Source organism: Saccopteryx bilineata, chromosome 1, assembly GCF_036850765.1.
Source record: "Saccopteryx bilineata isolate mSacBil1 chromosome 1, mSacBil1_pri_phased_curated, whole genome shotgun sequence".
Lineage (NCBI taxonomy): Eukaryota > Metazoa > Chordata > Mammalia > Chiroptera > Emballonuridae > Saccopteryx > Saccopteryx bilineata.
This window is the reverse complement of record NC_089490.1, coordinates 96007084-96031411: the sequence shown is the minus strand read 5'-3', so window position 1 is coordinate 96031411 and position 24328 is coordinate 96007084. Positions and strand designations below refer to the sequence as shown.

Below are 24328 nucleotides of genomic sequence, written 5' to 3'. Positions count from 1 at the left end.
AATAGCTTGTCCATAATTCCATATAAGTATCACAAAACTTCCTTCTTAATTTTTATATCTGCATAGTATCTCATTATATGGCTGTTCCCTTTAACTAGATTCCTTTGAGGATTTTTTATTCATTTTCAATTTACTACAAACATTCTACAATAACCTATGTAGTTTTGTACATGTGAGGGTAATTGTTATCAAAAATTAATTTTGATTGAAAAAGATACCATTAACAAAATAAAAAAACAACCCACTGAATGGGAGAACATATTCTCTGATACGTCTGATAAGAAGTTAATAACCAAAATTTATAAAGAACTACTAAAACTCAACACCAGGAAGGTAAACAATCTAATTTAAAAAAATGGGTGAAGAGCCTGGTCTTGGTGGTGCAGTGGATAAAGCATTGACCTGGAACACTGAAGTCGCAGTTCAAAACCCTGGGCTTCCCTGGCCAAAGCACATGTGGGAATTAATGCTTCCTGCTCCTCCCCGCTTCTCTCCCCCTCTGTAAGCCCCTGGCAACCACTTATCTTTTTACTGTCTCTATAATTTTGCTTTTTTTCCAGAATGTTTGAATCATACAATATATAACCTTTTCAACCTAGCTTTCTTCACTTAATCTGCATTTAAACTTTCTTCCATGTTTTTTGTGGCTTCATAGCTCACTTGTTTTTATTGCAGAATAACGTTTCACTATATGGATATACCACAGTTTATCCTTTCGTCTATAGAGGGATATCTTGGTTATTTCCAAATTTTGTCAATTATGAATAGAGCTGCTAAACCTTAAATATGTAGGTTGTTGTACAGACACAAGTTTTCAATTCATTTGAAAGGTAGGTAATTACTGGATCCTATGGTGAGACTATGCTTAGCCTTATAAAAAATTGCCAAACCACCTTCCAAAGTGGCTATACCATTTTGCATTTCCACCGGCAATGAATGAGAGTTCCTGCTGCAACTAATATATGATGACAATAATTAGAGCAATGGTTGTATTGGATGGTGTGGGGGAGATAGATTGCAGAGGGGCACAAGGAAACTTCATGGGGTAATGAAAATATTCCATAACTTGATTGCCATGGTGGCTTTATGGGTGTATAAAATTGTCAAAAATTAATCCAACTATACACTTAAGACCTATGTGTTTTACTGTTATATAAAGAATACTTCAAAACAAATGTCAGCTTCAAAAAAAAAAAAAAGCTCTTTTCGGGTGCTTCTGCATCCTGCCACAATGCAAATAGTCCTAGAAAATGTTATCAGAAACAAAGAATGCACAATCATTCACCTTTGGAGTATTAAGATTTAGGGATCCTACTGTTACTATATCTGTTATCAGCCCAAAGCGGTTGGATTTAGTTGGCTTGGGCTAAGATTCTGTGAAGCCGTTCAATATCTCGAATAAGAGATAATTTTGGAAGCGCAAGATAACAGAGGCCAGAGAACATCACTACTGATTACAGACTTGGGAAATGATGATGAGACTGAATAAGGTCTGGCTTTGGAAGGAGCACCCTTAGCTTGGTAAAACCTTGGAAGGAAGTGGTACAAAAGATCAGAGTGATCTTTTTTGGTGGGCAAGAGTTTCACTGGGATAAGCTCAAGAGAAGAGCAGAACTCCCAGTTGGTATGTGCTCAGATTTGAAAAATGGACAAAGGCAAGAGTGACTGAGCGTTCCTGGGAACAGCAGGCTTAGTAGGCTCTCCGAGCAGTCCCCAGCCTCTGAGCTCTCTTCCCACTCACAGGCCTTCCGACCAAGGTTGTCCTGACCAGAAGCAGAGTTATTTTCAGAACTCCAACCCAGCACCAAGGCCAGGACCTAGACTGAGGACCAAGTCTTTACAGGAGGTTCAACAGTTATTACACAGTTCCATTCTGACAACAATGACGTAACCCGAATTTTGGTGTCAGTCGAAACACACCCTAGCCTAAGGCCTAAGTCACTTACTTACCTAACACAGTTGTAAAATCATAATCTAGAACATAAAAACACAACTAAGTCACAGAAAAAGGAAAAAGATATAAATATACTGTACTATATACTGTGCAGTAACAGAAAAAATGACAAAAAATGAGTGTTAACAAAAATTTCCTTACCTTTATTCCTGTGGTTGGCTTGCACACTGGAAGGGGCATTGCAAAGTGGGAGAAAGTGACCTATTGGGAGGAGGAAGCTGGAGAGGCAGGAGAACCTGCAGAAGGTGCTGGAGGTACTGGGTCAGGTGAATCAGGATTGTCTAAGGAACATGCAGGAGATGCTGGAGATGATTCTACCTGTACTACAGGTGTTTCTTCTTGAGAAGCAGCTGACATAGAGGGTACAGGATCTATTGTAGGCTTCTCTACCTTCTTAAAAAATTGTTCCAGGCTAGTCTGGAACACTGATGATGTCTTCTCTTCCAAACACTCACATCTCAATTTTTTTTAGTTTTTATGGGAGTGAGCATTATAAACTAGAAACATCATATGTTGAGACTATCGTAACCCGAGGACGCCCTGTACATCATTTTCTAATCTCTAACACTGCTTCCCATTCAAATGCTGCTGCTGGAGGAAAAGCTCTTCTATTGGAAACCAAAACCATAGCCCCAGCCTGTCCGTTCCGTGCTTTTAAACTTTGGCCCTGAACCACAGCAAGTTATAGGAGTTGTAGTGACAGTCACGCTGTTGTTGCAATAGTCATTAGAGTAGTGGTCATTAATGCTATAGTTATTATAGTAGCATCAGTAGCTAATATTTAATGACACTTAACTATTTTCAGGCCCTGTGCTGAATGTTTAAATGCTTTATATTATTTAATTCTAAGAAGTATCCCCATCTTACATAGGAGGAGATAGAAACTCTTTGGAAATACTTTATTATAATTTTTTGCTGTTGTTGCTTCATGAGTAAGATCTATTCATTATAGAAAAAAATTAGAAGATTCAGGTTAGCAAAAAGTATAAAATAAAAGTCACCCATTACCATATCTCTTTAATCACTACTATGCCCTACCAGGTATAAATTCTTCAACACATTTATAAAAACAGTACTTTGCATTATGTAATATATATAATTTTTCCCCAATATTAATAAATATACTTTTAAAACACAATTTTAATAACTATTTGATATTGTATTATAATACAGTGTACCTACTCATTCTCTTTTATTAGACATTTAGATTGTTTCCTTTTTTTTAATTGCTGTTATAAAAAATTTTTCACAGACCCTCTTTATAGTTAAATCTCTGCATATATCTTCATTTATTTCTCTAGGATAGATTTTTATTCTTAGAAGTGGAATTGTTTAATTAAGAGTGTTGGCATTTTGTTTGTTGTTTGTTTGTGAGTATGGATATTTTTAAGTCTTTGAAATCAGACAGCCCTGACCCTGGATGCTGGATTAGGGCATGTGGCCTGAGGTAAATCATGTCTAAAATTGCCAAAATTGTCTTCTAAAATGGCTAGACAATTTTGGGTGTTGAGTTCCTGCCCTTTGCTCCTTCTTCTCCCTCTACTTGCTACTTATCACATTTCACTATTATTACTCTTTGTCCATAGGTGGCGCACTCTCCCCTGACTGTAAACCCTGGGCAAGGCTTGGGTGTATTCCTCACTGCATCCTCACCAGCACCCTGCACAGAGTTCAGTATCTAGTTAGATACAGTTTGGTGCTGCAGAAAGAGTGCTGATCTGGAAGGAAGGCACCAAGGTTCTATTCCCAACATTACCACTACTAGCATTATGGTCAGAAACAAAGAAAGCCCTTCCTGACCTGGCCTCACCTGTCCTTACTCATCACCTCACTCTGTGCTTTTACACTAGCAATTCTGAGCTAATGGTTATCAGAACTGAGAGTTTTCAGAACACACCTTGCTCTTGCACATGCTTTTGCCCACATTCAGGACTGTGCCTTCATGCAAATTAGGAGGATGTCTCTTCCTCTCGGTGGAGTGCTGCCCAATTTCTCGCCCCACTCATCCCTTGGCCTAACACCATATTGCATTGACCAGCCTGCATACCATTTCCAAAACATGGAACAAACCATCATGCTGCAGTTCAAATGCTACCTCTTCTGTTAAGTCATCTTCCTCTAGCAGATATATTTGGCTTTCTTGCTAAGCTTCTCTTATTTTTTGAATAGCCTCCATTAAAGCAATTTTCTTTATTGAATTATGGTTGTTTAACTACATACCACTCTACCCCATTAGATTAGTTTCATTGTTTTTCTTATTTTATCCCTCATACAAAGCCCAGTTCTTGACAGATATAAAGTGATTTATAAGCTTAAATAAATGAATGAATGGCCTGACTGGTGGTGGTGCAGTGGATAGAGCATCAATCTGGGATGCTGAGGTCCCAGGTTTGAAACCCCAAGGTCACCTTCTTGAGTGCAGAATCATCCAACTTAAGCACAGGCTCACTAGCTTGAGCGCAGGGTCTCACTGGCTTGAGCGTGGGATCATTGACATAATCCCATGGTCACTGGCTTGAGCCCAAGATTGCTGGCTTGAGCCCAAGTTTGCTCGCTTGAGCAAGGGTCACTGGCTCGGCTGGAGTCCCCAAGTCAAGGTACATATGAAAAGCAATCAATGAACAACTAAAATGCTGCAACTACCAGTTGATGCTTCTCATCTCTGTCCCTTCCTCTCTGTTTGTTGGTCTCTCAAAATAAAAATAAAAATAAAAATAAATGAATGAACGAGTGAGTGACATTTTAACTATCTGGTCCTCATGTTACTTGTCTGAGAATAAAGGAATCAGATTAAGAGATGCCTGAAGTTCTTGCCAACTCTAAAATTCTCTTTTCCAATATATATTAATTATTTGGTGAACAAACAAATTGCCCACCACCAAAAGAAAATCCTTTTAAAGATGTGTCTTAAAGGGTCATGAGTTGATTTAAGTTTTCTTCTAGAAGCAGGCCATTATGAATTTTTGAATCTCTTATATTTGCCTTGCCTCTGGAAAACTTTCAGAGACATTTCAGACTATCTGAAATAAGAGTTTAAGAATTGCTTTAGGCCTGACTTGCGGCGGTACAGTGGATAAAAGCATCAATCTGGAACCCTGAAGTTGCCGGTTCTAAACCCTGGGCTCACCTGGTCAAGGCCTATATAGGAGTTGATGCTTCCTGCTCCTTTCCTCTTCTCTCTCTCTCTCTAAAATGAATAAACAAAACAAAACAAAGAATAAAAAATAAACAGTTAAAAAGAAGAAGAATTGCTTTAGGAAAATCTTCCAGAGATTGGCTTACCTTTCACCTCATTATGTAGATTTCTGTAACCTATTTCTGTTATTTGTCTTTCTCAGATATTTTCCCCAAAAGGAAAGACTGTTTTTATTTTTTTTATTTTTTATTTTTTTTAATTTTTATTCATTTTAGAGAGGATAGGGAGAGACAAACAGACAGACAGAGAGAGAGGGGGAGAGAGGGAGACAGAGAGAAAGAAGAGAGACAGAGAGAGAGAAGGAGGGAGGAGCTGGAAGCATCAACTCGATATTTGCCTTGACCAGGCAAGCCCAGGGTTTCGAACTGGCGACCTCAGCATTTCCAGGTTGATGCTTTATCCACTGTGCCACCACAGGTCAGGCAGGAAAGACTGTTTTTAACACAGGAAGCTTTTTAAGCCTCAAAAAGGCTAAGTTACTCTCCTGTAAAAAGAATTTTACTCTGTGTTCTACTTCTCTCTCCCAAGATCTTGTCCTTAAGTGGACATTTTCAGTCTTGGTAGAAGGCAGCAAATCTATTGAAGGGCAACAAGTGTCTGAGCTACTAATAGATGTAGAGATCTAGAGTGGGGGCTTTTACAAACTATATGGGTCCTTGGATCCCCAAGGCGGCTGCTATTTCCCTGAAATTCTATTCACAATACTGTATGTATGTGCATTTTCTAAAGGAAGATCAACAACATTCTTCAGATTCTTAGAGGAGCCACTAGACCCCCAAAAATCTAAGTAGAAACCTAGAGTCTGGGCTAATATAGCTATGGAAGTACAGGGGCTTCTAAGATCAGATAATGCTCTGGTACATTCTTTAGGGTTACACCAAAGACAGATTCTTCAACAGCCGCAGACTGAAGTCCGTAGCACTGGGTCCCTCTGCCCACATCAGTGGCCCTCATTTAGGGGCTTCCCCAAATCCCTTGGACTTGCTGAAATCCAGCCTTCTCTGCAGATGGAGGAAAGCTTTGGGGGAAATGTCAGACATCTGGTGTCTCTACCCTTACGTTTCAACAGTAGTATTGCCCTTGGAGACAGAAGATTGGGTTCCTGAGCTGGCATGACACCCTCTGAAAACCAGAATAACTATTCTGCCACAAGGGGGCATCCAAAGCCCAGACAAATGGGACACCAAGCCTCCTGCCACCTTCAAATCAAGCAAGTGACTAGAAAGCAGAGTTCCTCTCCCCTGAGCCCAAGTTTGAATCTCCTGGTATTACAATGGGCCCCAAAGCCCTTCTACCCACACCCAGTGCCCCCTAATGGGCCCCAATGTTCCTTTTAATGCAGTTTGTGTGTGGTTCTTGCTGGCTTCAGTCCTCTCCCTAGAGGTGACTGAACCACACATTCCTCCAAAGAGTCTGCCCTGGATGTGTAATTTGAATTGCAAAGATCCTGGACAAATGTAGCATACACACTTCTGATCTCCACTCCTGGAGTTACTCCTGGGGTCTTGCAGTGTCCTCACCCAGAGTTCAGAGTCATTAACATGATTTCAGGGTTGTGAGCAGAGCCCTATTGTGATATACAGAGGATATCATAAAAATATCTCTAGAGTTGTGATCCACTCAGACAAGAAGAATAGGGAAAGGATTCACTATTCACTTAGACTGAGTTACTAAGCATAGCTGCATCATGGCTGGGTATCCCAGACTGCCTTGTACTCTAGTGAGGGTACAAGTTAGATCCAGAAGTCAGGATACAATCCTAAACCTATCAGAAGGGTATGGATTAGACAAAATAAAAAACATCAAATTTATATATAGAGTTCAAAACATTTGTGTTATTCAAGTTAAGTTGGTATAAATTCAAACTAGAATATTATAACTTTAGGATATTAAATGCAATCTCCATGGTAACCACAAAAAAGCTATAAAATATACACAAAAAGAAAATTAGAAAGGAATACAAATATGTCACCACAAAAAATGAAACACAAAAGAAGACAGAAATGCAGAGGATGAGGGACAAAAAAGCATAAGGCATACAGAAAGCGAAATCATAATGACAGAAGTCCCTCCTTATCAGTAATTACTTTATATGTAAATAAATTAAAGTCCCCAATCAAATGACAGAGATTAGCAAAATGGATAAACACACATGATCCAACTATATGCTGTCTATAAAAGAATCACTAGAGATCCAAAGACTCAAACAGGTTGAAAGTGAAATAAAGGAAAAAGATATTCCATGCAAAAAGTAACAGAAAGAGAGGAGGGCTTGCTATCCTAATATCAAGCAAAATAGAATTTAAATCAAAAAAGGTTATGAGAGCCAAAGGACATTATATATTAATAAAAAGTTCAATATAGCAAGAAGATATATGAACATTTACACACCTACTGACAGACCATCAAAATATATGAAGCAAAAACAGATGAAATTGAAGGGAGAGTTAGGCATTTCTACAATAATAGTTGGAGACTTCAATATTCCGTTCAAAATAATGTGTAGACCAACCAAGCAGAAGATAAGGAAATAGAGGACTTGACATAATAAACCAGCTAAGAGACACATACAGACATTCTACTCAACAAACCTAGAATATACATTCTTCTCAAGTACACACGAAACATTTTCCAGAATAGACCATATGTTAGCCACAAATGAAGTCTCCATAGATTTTAAAAAATATGTATCATATACAACTATATTCTCTGACCAAAACAGGATAAAGTTAAAAATAAATAACAAAAGGAAAACTGGAATTGTGAAAATTAAACAACAAACTTTTAAACAACCAACTGATCAGTAAGAAATCTTTGATCACTATTAAAAACCCCCACAAAACAAGTTATTTGGGAGACATGGAAAAATTACTGTTGGTAAAAATGTAAAATGGGGCCCTGGCCGGTTGGCTCAGTGGTAGAGCGTCGGCCTGGCGTGCAGGAGTCCCAGGTTCGATTTCCGGCCAGGGCACATAGGAGAAGCGCCCATCTGCTTCTCCACCCCTCCCCTTCTCCTTCCTCTCTGTCTCTCTCTTCCCCTCCCGCAGCGAGGCTCCATTGGAGCAAAGTTGGCCTGGGCGTTGAGGATGGCTTTGTGGCCTCTGCCTCAGGCGCTAGGATGGCTCTGGATGCAACAGAGCGATGCCCCAGAGGGGCAGAGCATTGCCCCCTGTTGGGTGTGCCGGGTGGATCCCAGTCGGGCGCATGAGGGAGTCTGTCTGACTGCCTCCCCATTTCCAGCTTTGGAAAAATGCCAAAAAATAATAATAATAAAATAAAAATAAAATTTAAAAAATGTAAAATGGTACAATCAATATGAAAAACAGTATGGCGTTTCCTCAGAAAATTAAAAATAGAATTATCATATGATCCAGCAATTCCACTTCTGGATATTTAACCAAAAGAATTGAAAGCAGGGTCTCAAAGAGATATTTTTACACCAGTGTCCATAGCAACATTATTCACAATAGCTCAGGGGTCGGGAACCTATGGCTCGCAAGCCAGATGTGGCTCTTTTGATGGCTGCATCTGGCTCGCAGACAAAGCTTTAATAAAAATAATAATAATAATGTTAAAAATATAAAACATTCTCATGTATTACAATCCATTCATTTCCTACTGCTCATGTTCATGGTTGCGGGTAGCTGGAGCCAATCACAGCTGTCCTCCAGGACAACACCAAATTTTTATTGGATAATGTGTAAGGTACATGGGTCGTTGTATGGCTCTCACAGAATTACATTTTAAAATATGTGGCGTTCATGGCTCTCTCAGCCAAAAAGGTTCCCGATCCCTGCAATAGCTAAAACATGGAAACAACCCAAGTGTCCACTGATAGGTGAATGGATATGCAAAATGTAGTATATACATATATACTTAATAAAATATCATTCACCCTTAAAAAGGAAGGACATTCCATAATATGCTACAACATGAATGAACCTTGACAACATTATGCAGAGTGAAGTAGTCCAGTCACAAGCCAAATACTGTGTGAATCTACTTCCATGAAGTACTCAGAATAGTCAAAATCATAAAGACAAAAAATAGAATGGTGGTTGAGAGGGGCTGGGGAGAGTAGAAAATGGAGAGCTTTTGTTGAGTGAGTATAGAGTTTTAGCTTTACAAGGTGGAAAGAGATATGGATATGGATGGTAGTGATGGTTGCCCAACAATATGAATATTTATTACCGCTGAACTGAACACTTAATGGTTAAAATGGTAAAGTTTATGTGTACTTTACTACAATAATAAATTCTCCCTAAAAAGTGAAGATTTTCTTTTTCTTTATTTTACTGAATTATAAGTAGTCAAACAAAATCTCAAGACTGAAATTAAAGAAAAATAATGTTATATATATATATATATTAGTGAGCGAGCGAGCGAGAGACAAGAAGGGAGAAAGATGAGAAGCATCAACTGGTAGTTGTGGCACTTTAGTTGTTCATTGGTTGCTTATCATAGGTGCCATGACCTTGTTCAAGCCAGCAACCTTGGGCTCAAGCCAGTGACCTTGGGCTTCAAGCCAGAGACCCTTGGATTCATGCCAGCCACAGTAATTAAAATAGTGTGGTAATGACATAATGATATTGGACTCCTACCTAAAATTATATATAAAAATTAACTCAAAATAGATCAAAGAAATAAATCTAAGAGCTAAAACTATTAGAAAGAAACAGGTGTGTAAATCTGTGTGACCTTGGGTTAGGCAACAATTTCTTAAATATAACACAAAAATCATAAGCAGTGAAAAAATTAGATTTTATCAAAATTTAAAACTTTTGTATATCAAAGGACAATATCAAGAAAATGAAAAAACAACCCATAGAATGGGGGGATGTTGCAAATCATGTATCTGATAAGGGTCTAGTATCGAGAATACATAAAGAAGTTTTACAATTCAACAAGAAAGACAAATAATCCAATTTAAATATGGGCAAAAGAGTGAACAGACATTTCTCAAAGAAGATATATAAATGGCCACTATGCACATTAAAAGATAGATGCGTAGCATTATTAGTCTTAGGGAAATGCAAATCCGAACCACAATGAAATATCACTTATACCAACTTGAGAGGCTATAATTTTTTAATGGAAATTAACATGTGTTGGTAAGCACATAAAGAAACTGGAACCTTTATGTACCACTAATGGTAAGATGATTCAGTTGTGGAAAATAGTTTGTCAGTGCCTCAAAAAGTTAAACATATAGTTATCATATGACCCAACAATTTCACTTGTTGCTATATACCTAAGAGAATTTAAAACATAAGTTCACACAAAGTTTGTACATGAATGTTAATAACATTATTCATAATTGCCCAAAAGTAGAAACAACCCAAACATCCATCAGTGGATAAATAGATAATGAAATGTGGTATAGACACACAATGGATTATTCAACCATAAAAATGATTGAAATACTGATAATACACACTACAACATGGATAAACCTTGGAGATATTATGCTAAGTGAAAGAAATCAGACATAAATGGCCACATATTATATGACTCCATTTATATGAACTGTCAGAAATAAATCCATAGATACAGAAAATAATGGGAATGAGGAGGGGAGAAGTGATTGCTAACTTTTTTTTTTTTTAGTGAGAGAGAGAAAGATAGGAAGGACAGAGATGAGTAGCCTCAACTATTAGTTGCACCTTAGTTGTTCATTGATTGCTTTCTCATAAGTGCGTTGATGAGGGGGGCAGTCGAGCCAGTGACCCCACGCTCAAGCCAGCAACCCTACACTCAAGCTTGATGACCTAGGGCAGCGGTTCTCAACCTGTGGGTCGCGATCCCCGCGGGGTCGCCTAAAGCCATTGGAAAATACATAATGCATATCAGGTATTTACATTCTGAATCATAACTGTAGCAAAATTACAGTTATGAAGTAGCCACCAAAATTATTTCTTGGTTTGGGGTCACCACAACATGAGAAACTGTATTGCGGGGTCACGGCATTAGAAAGGTTGAGAACCACTGACCTAGGAGCTTCAAACCTGGGTCCTCAGCATCCCAGGCAAACACTCTATCCACTGCACCACAGCCTGATTAGGCAATTGATTGCTATGAAGTTTCTTTTTGGGGAAGAGCATAATGTTCTGGAATTAGATGATGTTTGATATTTGCACAACTTGGTGAAAATAGTAAAAACCACTGAACTGTACATTATAAAATGGCTAAAATGTTGAATTTTACTTCAATTTAAAAAGTCAGCCTGGACCTGTGGTGGCACAGTGGATAAAGCATCCACTTGGAATGCTGAGGTCACTGGTTTGCCCCAGTCAAGGCACATATTAGAAGTAATTACTGCAAGTTGATGCTTCCCACTCCTCTGCCCTCCCTCCCTCCCTATCTATACTTTCTTTAAAATCAATGAATTAAGAAAAAAAAGTCAACATGCACCAAGGAGCCCTTCAGTCTGGTCTGGAGCAATAGTGCGATTCAACAGGTTCACACCGGTTCAGCAGAACTAATACAGTACTTAAATTTGGAAAATACATAATGAAAAATACAGTTCTAATACTTAAATTTTTTTGCTGTGTTCGGCGAACCAGTTGTTAAAATTGCACTTGTAATCAGGGTTCTCTCTAAGGTGGGTGCCTGGGCAACGCCCAATGTGAAAATCACAAATTTACATTCCCTATTCTTTTTTAACATTCATCTGTGCAACAGCATATTCTAAGCATCCATAGTAATGTTCATTCCATCCATAGGTGAAAAAAATTTTTGATGGAACTATGCTTGTAATATTTATTTATTCATTTCATAAAACTCACTATACCTTTGATGAAATGCCTATTAATTCCTTCACATTTGTTACTTCAGTAAACAAACATATAACATAAAGAGAAAAAGTGCCAAGCAATCAGGAAGGGACAAGCTGTCATTGGAAATACCTTAAATAACAGTTTTACTGTTTTGTTTTTTTTCAGGCATCATTTAATATTTTTTCATTGTTTTAAAACTCTTATGACATAATCTAGTTTTGTGTACCTCTTTTATTGTTCTTATTTAAATGTTAAATGCATGAAATAATAAACTCTGGTCACCTGGGCAGAGGGGTGGGTGGGCCTGGACTCTGCCTGGATGTCAGCAGTCATTCCTAAGGCAGGTCTGGTAGGAGCCAAGCCTGGATGGGTAGAAGGGATGGTGGTAGAGTTGGCTGCAAGGTGGCTGCGGAGGCGGGCTGGGCGTTAGAACAACTCTGTTTTCCAATAAAGAGACATTCTGATACTCCTGTCTCTCACTTTTTTTTTTTTTTGAGATACCCAGTCTGTCACGGGCTTCCCTGATTGTGGCGGGCCTCAGTTCTGATAACTTGGTAAAGCTGTGCCTGTTACTTTCAAGAGGGGTCGTGACGTGGGCAGGAGTGTGCGTGGGTGCTGGGGAAGGCAGGCTCTGGGTCACCCCCAGTCCTTCCCCATCATTTCCCCCCAACCTCCCCCACCACACCCCCATGGGCCCCCCACCCGCTCTCCTACGTGCGCCTCCGCCCGCGGCTCCTGACTCATCGGGGGCTCCGGGTCACATGCACCCGCCCGGCCCTATCGGCGCCTCCCCCCGCCCGCCCCCCGCCCGCTGCCCGGGAGCCGCAGTCGTCGCCTCCGCCGCCACTCCCGCTCTCTCTGCGCCGCCGCCACAGGCTGAGTCTGCAGCCCCGAGGTGAAGCCCTGGCCCGGCCCCTGCGCCCCTCCAGCCGGTGCCCCGGCCCCCGCGCCCCCTCCCAGCTGCCCCGGCCCGCGCGCATCTCTTCCCCGGGCGCTGCGCACCTGCTCCGTCACCCGAGCCTCCCCGGCGCCCTCCTTCCCCGCCTTCCCGACCGCTCCTCTCGGTTTCTGGCTGTCGCCCGCATCTCATTTGAACACCAGCCCTTCCTCACCCTGGCCTGCCCCTCTCCTCACGCCCTGCTTCGCCTCCGGTGCTGTCGACATCAAGTTCGGGGTCTCCCGCGGCTGTGCGTTTTCACCCTGGCCCGTTCTCTGGGCTTCGCTTCTGGGGAGATGGCTTCTCTCACCGCCCGCAGCATCCCCGACCTCCTCTAGACTCCCTCTCCCCACTGCTCCCCCACTTCGCCCCTCTCGGCTGCATCGGGGCTTTGAGGGAGATTTGTCTGGGGCAGCTGGAGGACGGGCCCAGCCCTGCCTCCCCCACCGTCCCCCGTCTCTCCTCCCCGGCCCTTCCCTCTGCAAACCCCAGGGACAGAAGGCCTTTCCCAGGACCTCTCCCCAGACTTCTTGACGGTACATCCGTGGGGAAGAGCAGGGACTTACGTCTAGGAGAGAGACTGGGGCCTTGTCCTGGGGACTGGGTGTTAAGTTGGATGGGATGGGGCTCTGGAGGAAAGGCTTCAGCTCGCCAGACTACCCATCCTCTTAGCTCCAAGGAGAATGGCAAGCCTGGCAGCCATTCGGTTCGGGGGAGGTCTGGGGGAACCCCGCCAGCCCCTGCGGGGCCCCTCCACCCCTCACTGCGGAGTCCTTTCACCTCTATGTTGGGTCTTACCCCACCCCCTACTGCAGTGACCTCCCCTTCCTCACTGCATTGACCTTCTCCTCTCCCCTTGGGAGGGGTGGGAATCCTTTCTAGGGCCAACAGAGGCAGCTCCTCCCCACCCCCCACCCACTGCAGTAACCTCTTTCCCATCCTTCCCAGCCTCTGGCCCCTCCCACTGATCTCAGGCTCCACCCCTCTGAGCTTTCTTACCTTTCTCATTACTTCCCTTCCACCCAGAGAGATCCCAGCCATCATGTCGATAGAGAAGATCTGGGCCCGGGAGATCTTGGATTCCCGTGGGAACCCCACGGTGGAAGTGGATCTCTACACTGCCCGAGGTACTGAGCAGGCCTAGACGGAAACACAACCCCCACCCCCCAGTGCTGGGGATGCCCTGGTCTGGGATGGGAAGTTTCCTTGATTCCCAGCAAGGACAGGGTGCTAGGCTAGGCTCATAGCCTTGACTGTAGGGGATGGATCCTGTTGTCCTGGGCAGCTGGGATAGGCAGGCCTCCCTGTTCTAGTTTAGTTTATGACACATGTCTGTTGTGGACCGTAAATGACAAAAAGCCTTTGTAGATTTGAGGCTTAGCAAAAGGCTAAGTTCTCCCCCCTCCATCTCCATGTCAGCTATGATGCTGAGTATTTGCACCCACTTCACTTGCTTGCTTAAGTTGCTGGAAGCAATTTACATGCCCTTCCTCTCACTCTTTGTTTGTTCAGATGTTGGTTGATTTTGCTTATGCATGGTGGGGGGATTCCTGTTTATGCCTTGGGAGAGTTCCTGTTTTAGCCTCAGATGTGTAACTTTGTATCAAGGACTTCTTTGATTTGCATATGGCTATATAATAAAGCAAACTGGGGTTATGGGGCACTCGGATATTGTCATCAGCATTGAAGAGGCCTCCCGATCCCAACCTTTTTTCTTATGAGTCTCTTTTCTTAATTCCGCACCATTCTCACTCAAGACCCAGAATTACGAGTTGCGCTGGTCCGCGGCACATGTCCTGTCTCTTTGTGTTTGTGTAGTCACCTGTCTGTGCATATGATGCATGACTTCATTCCTCTGGGTTCCTACTGGTGCATGTGGGACCTCAGTTGGCAGATGAGTAGGCCATTGCTTGTGCATCTGCCATCATGTATTCATGTGTCTGTATTAAGGAGCAGTGTGTGTGTATTAGGGAGCAGTGTGTGTGTATTAGGGAGCAGTGTGTGTTTATTAGGGAGTGGTTGTGTATTAGAGAACTGTGTGTGTGTATTAGGGAGCAGTGTATGTGTGTCTCTGTGGGTGTCTATGAATTAGGGAGCAGTGTATGAGTATCTCTGTGGGTGTCTATGAATTAGGGAGCAGTGTATGAGTATCTCTGTGGGTGTCTATGAATTAGGGAGCAGTGTGAGGAGATGGCTGGATGTGGCAGGCAGGAGTTTAGAGCTGGAGAGCTAAAGGGATCCCTGGTCCCTGTAGAGCAGGGGTTGGAAACCTTTTTGGCTGAGAGAGCCATGAATGCCACATATTTTAAAATGTAATTCCGTGAGAGCCATACAACGACCCATGTACGTTATGCATTATCCAATAAAAATTTGGTCTTGTGGCCCTGGCCGGATGGCTCAGTGGTAGAGCGTCGGCCTGGCGTGCAGGAGTCCTGGGTTCGATTCCCAGCCAGGGCACACAGGAGAAGCGTCCATCTGCTTCTCCACCCCTCCCCCTCTCCTTCCTCCCTCTCTGTCTCTCTCTTCCCCTCCCGCAGCCAAGGTTCCATGGGAGCAAAGTTGGCTCGGGCACTGAGCAGGGCTCCATGGCCTCCGCCTCAGGCACTAGAATGGTTCCTGCCACAGTGGAGCTATGCCCCAGAGGGGCCGAGCATCACCTCTTGGTGGACATGCCAGGTGGATCCCAGTTGCGTGCATGCTGGAGTCTGTCTGACTGCCTTCCCACTTCTAACTTCGGAAAAAAAAATAATAATAATTGGTGTTGTCCTGGAGGACAGCTGTGATTGGCTCCAGCCACCTGCAACCATGAACATGAGCTGTAGGAAATGAAAGGATTGTAATACATGAGAATGTTTTATATTTTTAACATTTTTTTATTAAAGATTTGTCTGCGAGCCATAGGTTCCCAACCCCTGCTATAGAGTCTGTCTCCCCATGTTCTTCTCCCAGGTTTTCTTAGAGCTGCGGTGCCCAGTGGAGCTCTAAGATGTATGAGGCCCCGGAACTAAGGGATGGGGACAAACAGCGTTACTTAGGCAAAGCTCTTCCACCCATCAGCTTTATACTCCTAGCTCACACCAGTCCCCAAGACCCCTCTTGCATCCCTTCCTCCCCTTTTTCCATTCTGGATCCTCTTGGTCTGACCCAGCCTGGCCCTTTGCCCCTTCCCAGGTGTCCTGAAGGCAGTGGACCACATCAACACCACCATTGCGCCAGCCCTCATCAGCTCAGTGAGGCTCACTCTTTGCTGGGAGTGGCAGGACCAGGGTCCTGGAAGGGGAGGAGAAAGAGGGAGAAAGGCCCACCCCTTGGGAATCATGGTTACCAAGGGAAGGGTGGGAATATGTCCCCTATCGCCCTCTGCTCCTCTGCTCCCGTGAGGGCTCAGGTCCCTTGATCCAGATGGGATGTCACAGGAACCTGGTTGGACCCTGGCTGGATGTGAACCTGTGTGAAGGGGAAAGCCCTGTCTTAGGGCCCAGCCTCCATTCTGGCCCAGGGTGATGGTGGGTCTGCCTGTAGGGGGTATTTAGAAATACGTGCAGCTTTCTGTCCATTCCTGTGACCTCCTCCCCAACACCCCAGGAGAGAATGGATGAGGTGTTGCAGGAGAGGAGGGAAGAGGGCGGAGGGGATCTCCTTTACTGGCTCCTTTGGGGAATATAGGTGGAGGCAAGGTCTAGAAGGGGACGGGGCATGTTGCTCAGTGCCTTCCTCTATAATCTCCCAGCTAAGTTTGGGGCCAGTGCCATCCTGGGTGTGTCCCTGGCCGTTTGTTAGCCCTGGTGTTCTGACTCGGATCCCAGGGTTTCTGGGGTTCCCTGAAACCAGACTGCCTCTCCAATGGTGCCCATAATTTTGTTTTTTCCTTGAGGGAAAGGTAGAGAGTCTTAACTTAGTCTGGCTTCTTGTTGTAGGCCCAGGAAGTACATGAGAAGCTCCGGGGATGGCTTAAGTCCAATGTCTCTGATGCAGTGGCTCAGAGCACCCGCATCATTTATGGAGGTGAGTGGGTTTGGCTCCAGCCTGAGGTGGAGTAGGCTGAGAACTAGACTGAGCCCTCCTTAGAGGTAGAGGTGGGAATTTAGTATGTATGCCTATCCCATCCCTGATCTTTCGCTTTTTCCTTTCCCTTGCCAGGTTCTGTGACTGGGGCAACCTGCAAGGAGCTGGCAAGCCAACCTGATGTGGATGGCTTCCTTGTGGGTGGTGCTTCCCTCAAGCCTGAATTTGTGGACATCATCAATGCCAAACAATAAGCCCCATCCATCTCCCCTGCCCTTCCTGCTATGCTAAGCAGTATAAAGCTCAGAAGCCCAATAACTGCTCTTCCCTGCGCCCCCCGCCCCCCTGCACATGCTCCTGATGGTATCACCTGCTCCTCCTGTGGCCTAATCCATACTGTACCTCTCCTTACCATTTACACATTACCCTGTAATGGTTGGGACCAGGCCAATCCCTTCTTCACTTACTATAATCATTGGAATGAAACATCTCACCAAGGTGGGTTTTTCTTGGCTGAGAGGTGGAAGGGGTGGAGTTTGCTCACGGGTCCCCTCAGTCCCCAGTGCAGGCAGGAAAGAGAAGCTATCCTCCCCTCTCCCATCTCGCACCATGGAGCCAAGGGCTGGGAGAGAGCCCTGTCCTCCCGTCAGAGGCCAGGGGCATTTCTCTCATCTCTGGTGCCAATGCCTGTGTAAGGTGTGTATGTGAGCAGTCCTACTAGGTGGAGTGGGGGAGGGGATAAACACGTGGCACTAAGCCTTGTGGTTCATCCTTCTTCACTATACGTATTTCCACATCACTTACCTTTCCTCATTGAGGCAGCCACAGAGCCCTTGTGCAAAAACAATAACAAAAAACCCCCATAGCCCTGGCCAGATAACTCAAGAGCATTGTCACGAAGCATAAAGGTCAGTTTGACCCACAGACAGGCACATACAGGAACAGATGGATGTTCCTGTCTCTCTCTCTTCCTCTCTCACTAAAATCAATAAATAAAAATTAAACACACACACAAACAAGTTTTTACAACAGCATCTCTCATTTTTATTTGAAAAAAAGTCTTACGTACCAGGGTGCCAAAGCTTCAAATAACAGCTCTCTCTCTTCACCCCCGGGTTGGCTCTGGGGCTGTTGAGCTCCCCAGAGCTTGGGTTGGGAGAAGGGGTTCAGCCCCACTGGCTTTAAGTAGCTGGTCTAAGCCAGCAGTGCCTCCTCCCAGCCCTGAAGAGGGTAGCATCACAGGGTCACTGGTAGAGCACGTAGCGCTTCATGGCAGGCGGCAAGGGCAGGGCAGATACCTGGCCCAGCCGGGTAGCCCCCAGTACTTGGCGCAGGCATAGTCGGCTCAAGTGCCGAAGGGAGTGTGGCTCCGCTGGGAGAGAGAAGGAAGGGAAGGTAAGTAGGGGTGCAGCAACCAGCCAGACGTCTTCAAACTCTAGGGTTCCCTTCTACTTTCCTGTTCTGAGTCTGCTCCTACCTTGGTTGAGAGAGAGATCTAAGGCACCCTGAAGTTCTGCATCTGCTCTTAGGTGGGAGGCATCACATACTCCCACTCAGAGCTGGGGGTGAAACTCTAGCCAAGGTCCTCAAAGCAACAGGCTAAGATGCTCTGATGGTAATGGGCTCGGGCTTTGACTCCAGAGAGGCCTTGGGAATGGGGCTGATGAGATGAGGAAATGGCCCCCCACAACAGTTCACCATGGGTGATGGGAGGAGAGGTATCCAGCCTCTGCTAAGACTACAACTGCAGAGAACAGTTAAATTCAATCTGCTCCAAGCCCTGGCCCCATTGTTTCCCCCCAAGGAGGCCCCTCCCCTGCAGCCCCATCCCAAACCCTGCCTTCACTGCTCTCCTTCCAAGTGCCAGCAGGGTGGGGGAGGGGGAAGCCTCAGGGGCTTCTTCCTGGGGTTTGACAGAGGAAGTTGGTAAGTATGTGTCAGGTCAGAGCCCAGGGAATGGTACACACCCTGGGTGCCTGGTACTACCTGTCCTCTTCCTTTTGAACTTGTACACCTAGGCCAGTATCCATTTAACATTTTGCAACTCTGCTCCGGGAGCTGATAGCTCCTGTAAAGTCCTAACCCCTGGGGTGACTCCCTCCATTCGAGGGGCTCACCACTTACTAATAAGTTGCATTCCCAAGCCTAACCTTTGCCTCTATTGCTGTTGGGAGGATTAAATTAGGCAACAGCTGTGAACACCGTTAGCCATTCCACACACTAAGTAAGTGGCAAGGAGGCAGGTCAGATGAAGGCTCTTTCCCTCGACTCTTGTAAAGGCGTTGAGTTTCCAACCCAAACCACAGCCACCAGTGACAACCCCCCCCCCACACACACACACACCTACCCCAGGCCTCACCTCTCCTTTCGCCCAGGTAGCTGATGCGGACCTGGCACTGGCCCCAAACAGCGCTTACTGCCGGATAAAGGGTCCTGCCCTTCAGTCCATGGAAGGCTGGCCCCAAGTAGGTGCCCCCAATAGCGTAGCCCAGAGTTCCCTCCTCCATGTCCAGAACCACCAGCAGCCTCTCCGGCACCTCCAGCTGCTCACCCTGAGGCCTGACTGGATATTGGGGGGCCCCGGGCCCCATGCTCTGATGGTACAGTCTTCCCCGTCCAATGTCCCAGCCCCACGACTCGCTGTTGCTGCCCAGCAGAGCGGCGTAGTGGTCAGCCCGCAGCGGGGCGAGGGCCGTGGCCACACCCACCACGGCGTGGGTGCCCCTTTGCTCCCGGGGCCAGCTGATTTCCCAGGCGTGCAGGCCCCGCGAGTAGCCCCTCTTACCCCGGGCCCCATCAGTGCTCTGTGCTATGGGCCGGCGCTCAAAGCACAATCCCCCTTCCTTGACCTCTATGTTCTCTGAGCAGTCCTTGGGGTTCCATCCGTGACGCCGCTGGGCCCCCAGGTCAGTAGGGGGAGCAGAAAGCAGTTCCTCCAGGCCTTCGGGACAGCAGTGGTCAGGGTACGGGGCCTGTGGGGTAGGGGTGCTGCTGATGCCCCCTGCCAGAGCCGTCTGGCCCATGGAGGTGAGAAGCTGGAGGAGTCCCCGAAAGAGTCTTGCTGGGGCGTCTCTTTTATTCTGCAAGTTGCGCTCCGGTTCGGGACTGACCTGGGAGGAGCTGGGAGAGAAGAGGGTGTAAAATGCGGGATCCTGGCAGGGGCTCCTCACCCACGCGCCCCATCCTTTCACCCCTTTGCCCACTGCGCCGCTGCTCCCTCTTCACGTTCCCAAGCTCGTCGCCCCATCACCTTGCTCTCTTTCCCAGCTGTCCCGGGCTCCCGAGATTCTCGAGAGTTCGCCCCCTTCGGGCCTCTCCAGGGGTTGTCCCCGTCAGCCGCCCCGTGCCCACGTCACCGGTGGCTCCCGAACCTCGCTTAGCTCCCCAAGCCGGAAGGATGCTGGGTCTAACCAGAGACCCAGCGGAGAGTCTCCGAAGCGCAGGCCGCCGGCCGCTTCCGCCCCAGCTCCTCCCCAGGCTTTGTCCCGCCCAAGTCCCCGCCCCTCGGGGCCTTCCCGGATGTTGAACCATCTGGTCCTCGCGCCAGGTCGCGCCCGCATCAAGGCCACGCCCCCGCGAGGGAATCCCTCTCTAGCAGCACTTTGGGATCCTGGAGGGCTGTTCTCCATGGTCAAAACCTTTGAGCCAAAAGAAAGAAAAAAGAACAACAAAAAAAAAAACACCTTTGAGCCACCTGGACAACTAACTCCTGAGCTTCTAGATATGAGGCGCATGGGGTCAAGGGGGTTCTTCCATAGTGCTGACCTCTATTTCCGTGGTCCTGTGATTCTGGGTCACTGTTTCTGGGCAAGCCTTTTCCTGATCTTTGTGAGTCAGCCCGTTCTATGCCTGAGGTTCTTGAACCCTGTGTTTCCAGCTCTGAAAAGTGGGTGTCATGGGTCTCTATGCTGTTGTAGTCTTCATCCTGAATGACCATTCATTCCTAAACTAGGTTTCATTTGAGAGAGTGTAGTGGTTAAGATCTTGGTTGTGAGTAAAACTGTGCTACTAATTAGCTGCGTGACCTTGGGGAGTTGATAAACTTCTCTGAACCTGTTTTCTCTTATGTAAAATGGGATAATGATGGTACTTACCTCACAGAGTTGTTGTGTAGTTGAAATAATTCAGTTAAAGCACTTAGTGTGGAGCCAACTACTTAGTACGCACTCACTAAGCATAGCTATTAGTTAACATTTACTAAGCGCCCACTCTAGAGAGAGGCAATATAATAAATATAGTGGTGAAGGATGCATGCTGTAGCAGGCTGACTGGGTATGAATACCTGAAGGCCAGTACGCACAAGACCTTCGGTAAATTTCTTAACCTCCATAGTGCTGTTTCTTCCTCCGTAAAATGGAAATGCTGTTGATATCTGCTGCATAGAGTGTTAGGAGAATTCAATGAGGTTTTGAATATGTGAAACATTTGGAACAGTTTCTGATTCAAATGTAATCATTTGTGCTAAGCACTGAAGATTAAGCAGTGAATCCTCAAACAGTTTACAAAGACATTTTTCATAAAGATTTTATTTATTGATTTTAGAGAAAGGAGAGAGAGAGAAATGGGTGGAGGAACAGGAAGCATCAACCTGTAGTAGTTGCTTCTCTCATGTGCCTTGACCAGGCAAGCCCAGGGTTTCAAACCAGTGACCTCAGCATTCCAGGTGAAAGTTTTATCCACTGTGCCACCACAGGTAAGGCCAAGGACATTTATAAAAGAAGTTTATCAAGAACCGAAGCAACTACAAATTGATGCTTTCATCTCTCTCCTTCTTGCCCCCCTATTCCCTTCCTGTCTCCCCCTCCAAAAAAAGAAGAAGAAGAAGCAGTTTATCAGGTAGTAGATAAAATAAGTATGGTGCTATAAAGAAAGTCTATGGGAATAAAAAGGATGGAACTTGTAAGCAGGGATCAAGCAGTTAGGAAAGTGTCCTGGAGGATATGACAATTGGCTGAATCTTAAAGAATGACTAGGAATTGGCCCAAGAAGTGTTTCTGCAGGATGGGAGTGGGTTTAGGGTTGCTGCATGTAGAAGGCACTTCAGACAGAAGTGGCATGAAAAAAGCCAGAAGCAGTAGTTGGGTTTGGGGAAGGTCAAAGACTTCAGGGTTGCTGTAGCCAGAAAGGAAGTCTGGAGACAAGCCTAAAGGAGCTGGTGCCATCACCGAGGCCTTGTAGGCCAAGTTAAAGAATATACATTTTAGTCTGTGGCCAAGCCAGTAATGGGTGGCCAAATAGGAGAGAAGCAAGAGAGGAACAAGATCAGATACTCATTTTAGAAAAACCACCCTGGCAGCAATGTTGAGGAGGCTTTGAGGGAAATAGGACATGAAGCATGAGACTGGTTCCAGCAGCCCAAGTGACAGTGTCAAGAGACTGAACTAGGGCAGTAAAAATAAGGATGAAAAGAATTCAAGAAGCTCTGGCCAGGTAGTTCAGTTGGTTAGAGCATCATCCTGATATACCACGGTTGCGGGTTTGATCCCCAGTTAGGGCACATACAAGAATCAACCAATGAATGCATACATGAGTGGAAGAGCAAATCGATGTCTCTCTCTTGCGCTCTCTTTCTAAAATCAATATAAATTAAAAAAAATTATTTTAAGGAAAGAATTCAAGAAACACTGATAGAATTGCAAGATTCGGTGACTGATTAGATGCTTAGACCAGGGAAAGGAAAGAGAGAAAGGGAGGTTTCTAGCCTGGAAGAGTTTGTTGAATGGTGGTGCCACTAATGATGATGGAGATTGAGGCAGGCTAGTAAGTAGCTAGGAAAATTCCTTGGCAAGTAGAATGGGGAAACTGAGATAAATAGCTGAACAAACGAGCTGAGAAATTTAGAGCTAGATGCAGTATGTCTCCTCCCTAGAGATAACACAGCTATATTTTAGCTCCGGCCTAGAAAAGCAGCAAAATCAGGTGGGTGATGACAGACCAGCTGCAATGACTAATGAACCCCTGACCAGGGGCTGACCACTTAATAGAGACCATTATCCTGAAATGGCACACCTGGAAAAGCTGATGAACATTCTACTGAAATCCTGTTCTAAACTCCCAGTCTTTAAAAACCTTCAAAACAAAGGAGCCAGCATGCTCTCCTCTCCCTCCCAGGAGTATGCCAGCATCTCCCCCTTCCCCTCTAATTCTCCCACAGCCTTGTGTCTCCTAAACTCTAAGGGTCCCCAGGAGACTTGCTGCCAGGGGAGCAATGGGCAGCAGCAGCTCATCTCAGGCTAGCGTCCTGAACCTGTCCCCAAGGCCCCCTTTTCTCTGACTTCCCAGTGTTGGCTCATTTCTTTCCCATAAAACTTCTAGAGGGTCAAAGCAGCCCCATCTAGGCTCTCTCCTGTTGCTTCTTCTATTCTAGGCCCTTCCCTGTGTCACTGTCCCTAGTTTTAAGAAAATTACTCTAAAAAATCACCTGGACTCATGTTGTGAAATTTTTCCTGCATGAAGTCAAGAACTCACACACTACCAGCTGCCCCCAGGCAGACCTGAAGGGCCCGGTCCCATTTCTGGTAACAGAGATGACAGGAAGAGGAGCAATTGGGGGCAGGGGCATGAGGGTGGGAGGGAGAGAGAGAAGGCGAGTTCAGTTTAGGACACATTTTTGAGGTGCCTGAGCAACAACCAGAAGGAACCGTTCAAAGCATACTCAAAAATGGCAAGTATGGAGGGGGAGTGAGAGGTCTGGGTTAGAGAGAGAAATTTGTGAGGTGTGTCAGCCTTTATTCAGGAATTGACCTATGAGAATCAATGAGGTGACTCGGCAAGAGTGTGTATAGAGTGAGAACAGGTTGATTCTTGTATGTGCCCTGCCTGGGGATCGAACTCAAACCCTTAGTGTATCGGGTGATGTTCTATCAGGTGATATTCTAACCAGCTGAGCTACTCAGTCAGGGTCAAGGTCACTACTGTTTGACCTTTATCAGTATAAATTAGCTTTGCCTCTTCTTCAATTTTATATAAATGAAACCACATATAGGGGATCTTTTGGTTACAACAGTCTCAATATACGGTCTCAAGTTTAGGAGGCTCACTCCAATAAAAACAAAAAAATTGAGATGTGAGTATTCCAGCTTATGCCATTAGCGTCTTACTTATGGACTACATGGGCGAACTAGTTTGGTTGCACACAACAGAAGAATATGCAGTAACATAGACAGTACAGTATATTTGTCCTTTTCTATGGCTTAGTTGTGTTTTTATGTTTTTACAACTGTGTTAGGGTAGGTAAGTGACATAGGCTAGGGTGTTTTTTGACTTACACCAAAATTCGAGTTACATCACTGTGGTAGGAACGGAACTGTGTTGTAACTGAGAACCCCATGTAGTATGTATCTTTTGTATCTGACTTATTTTTCTCAACATTATGCCTGTGAGTCAACCATATTGTATGAAATAGTAGGTAATTATTTTTATTGTTTTCCAGTGTTACATTATATGTATATACTACAATG

At 45.2% G+C, this 24328-nt stretch overlaps 1 protein-coding gene and 1 long non-coding RNA gene across 4 annotated transcripts; one reads left to right on the top strand and one right to left on the bottom strand.

The window, feature by feature from the left end:
* Positions 1 to 12787: 12787 nt before the first annotated feature.
* LOC136326060 (uncharacterized) lies at positions 12788 to 17885 on the top strand. Of its 2 annotated transcripts, XR_010729379.1 has the most exons (4): positions 12788 to 12821; positions 13892 to 13990; positions 16781 to 16868; positions 17004 to 17885. It is a non-coding gene; the product is annotated as an uncharacterized lncRNA (long non-coding RNA). The 2 variants fall into 2 exon arrangements; XR_010729380.1 differs by lacking the exon at positions 13892 to 13990 and having other exon boundaries at positions 17004 to 17884.
* A 3-nt stretch (positions 17886 to 17888) lies between these two features.
* Positions 17889 to 20351, bottom strand: LOC136326052 (SPRY domain-containing SOCS box protein 2). Of its 2 annotated transcripts, none has more exons than XM_066261409.1 (3): positions 20240 to 20351; positions 19228 to 19988; positions 17889 to 18240 (listed from the first exon to the last, which is right to left on the bottom strand). In XM_066261409.1, the coding sequence occupies exons 2-3, from the start codon at positions 19889 to 19891 to the stop codon at positions 18113 to 18115; spliced, it is 792 nt and encodes a 263-aa protein (XP_066117506.1). In that variant the 5' UTR covers positions 19892 to 19988; positions 20240 to 20351; the 3' UTR covers positions 17889 to 18112. The 2 variants fall into 2 exon arrangements, with proteins under 2 accessions (XP_066117506.1, XP_066117496.1); XM_066261399.1 differs by having other exon boundaries at positions 20119 to 20336.
* Positions 20352 to 24328: the final 3977 nt, after the last annotated feature.

Excerpts from the sequence above, each read along its gene's own strand:
- LOC136326052 (XM_066261409.1), bottom strand. The coding sequence starts at position 19,891 with ATGGGCCAGACGGCTCTGGCAGGGGGCATCAGCAGCACCCCTACCCCA. Across the intron at positions 18,241-19,227 it reads CTACCTGGGCGAAAGGAGAG|CGGAGCCACACTCCCTTCGG; the intron begins GTGAGGCCTGGG and ends TCTCTCTCCCAG.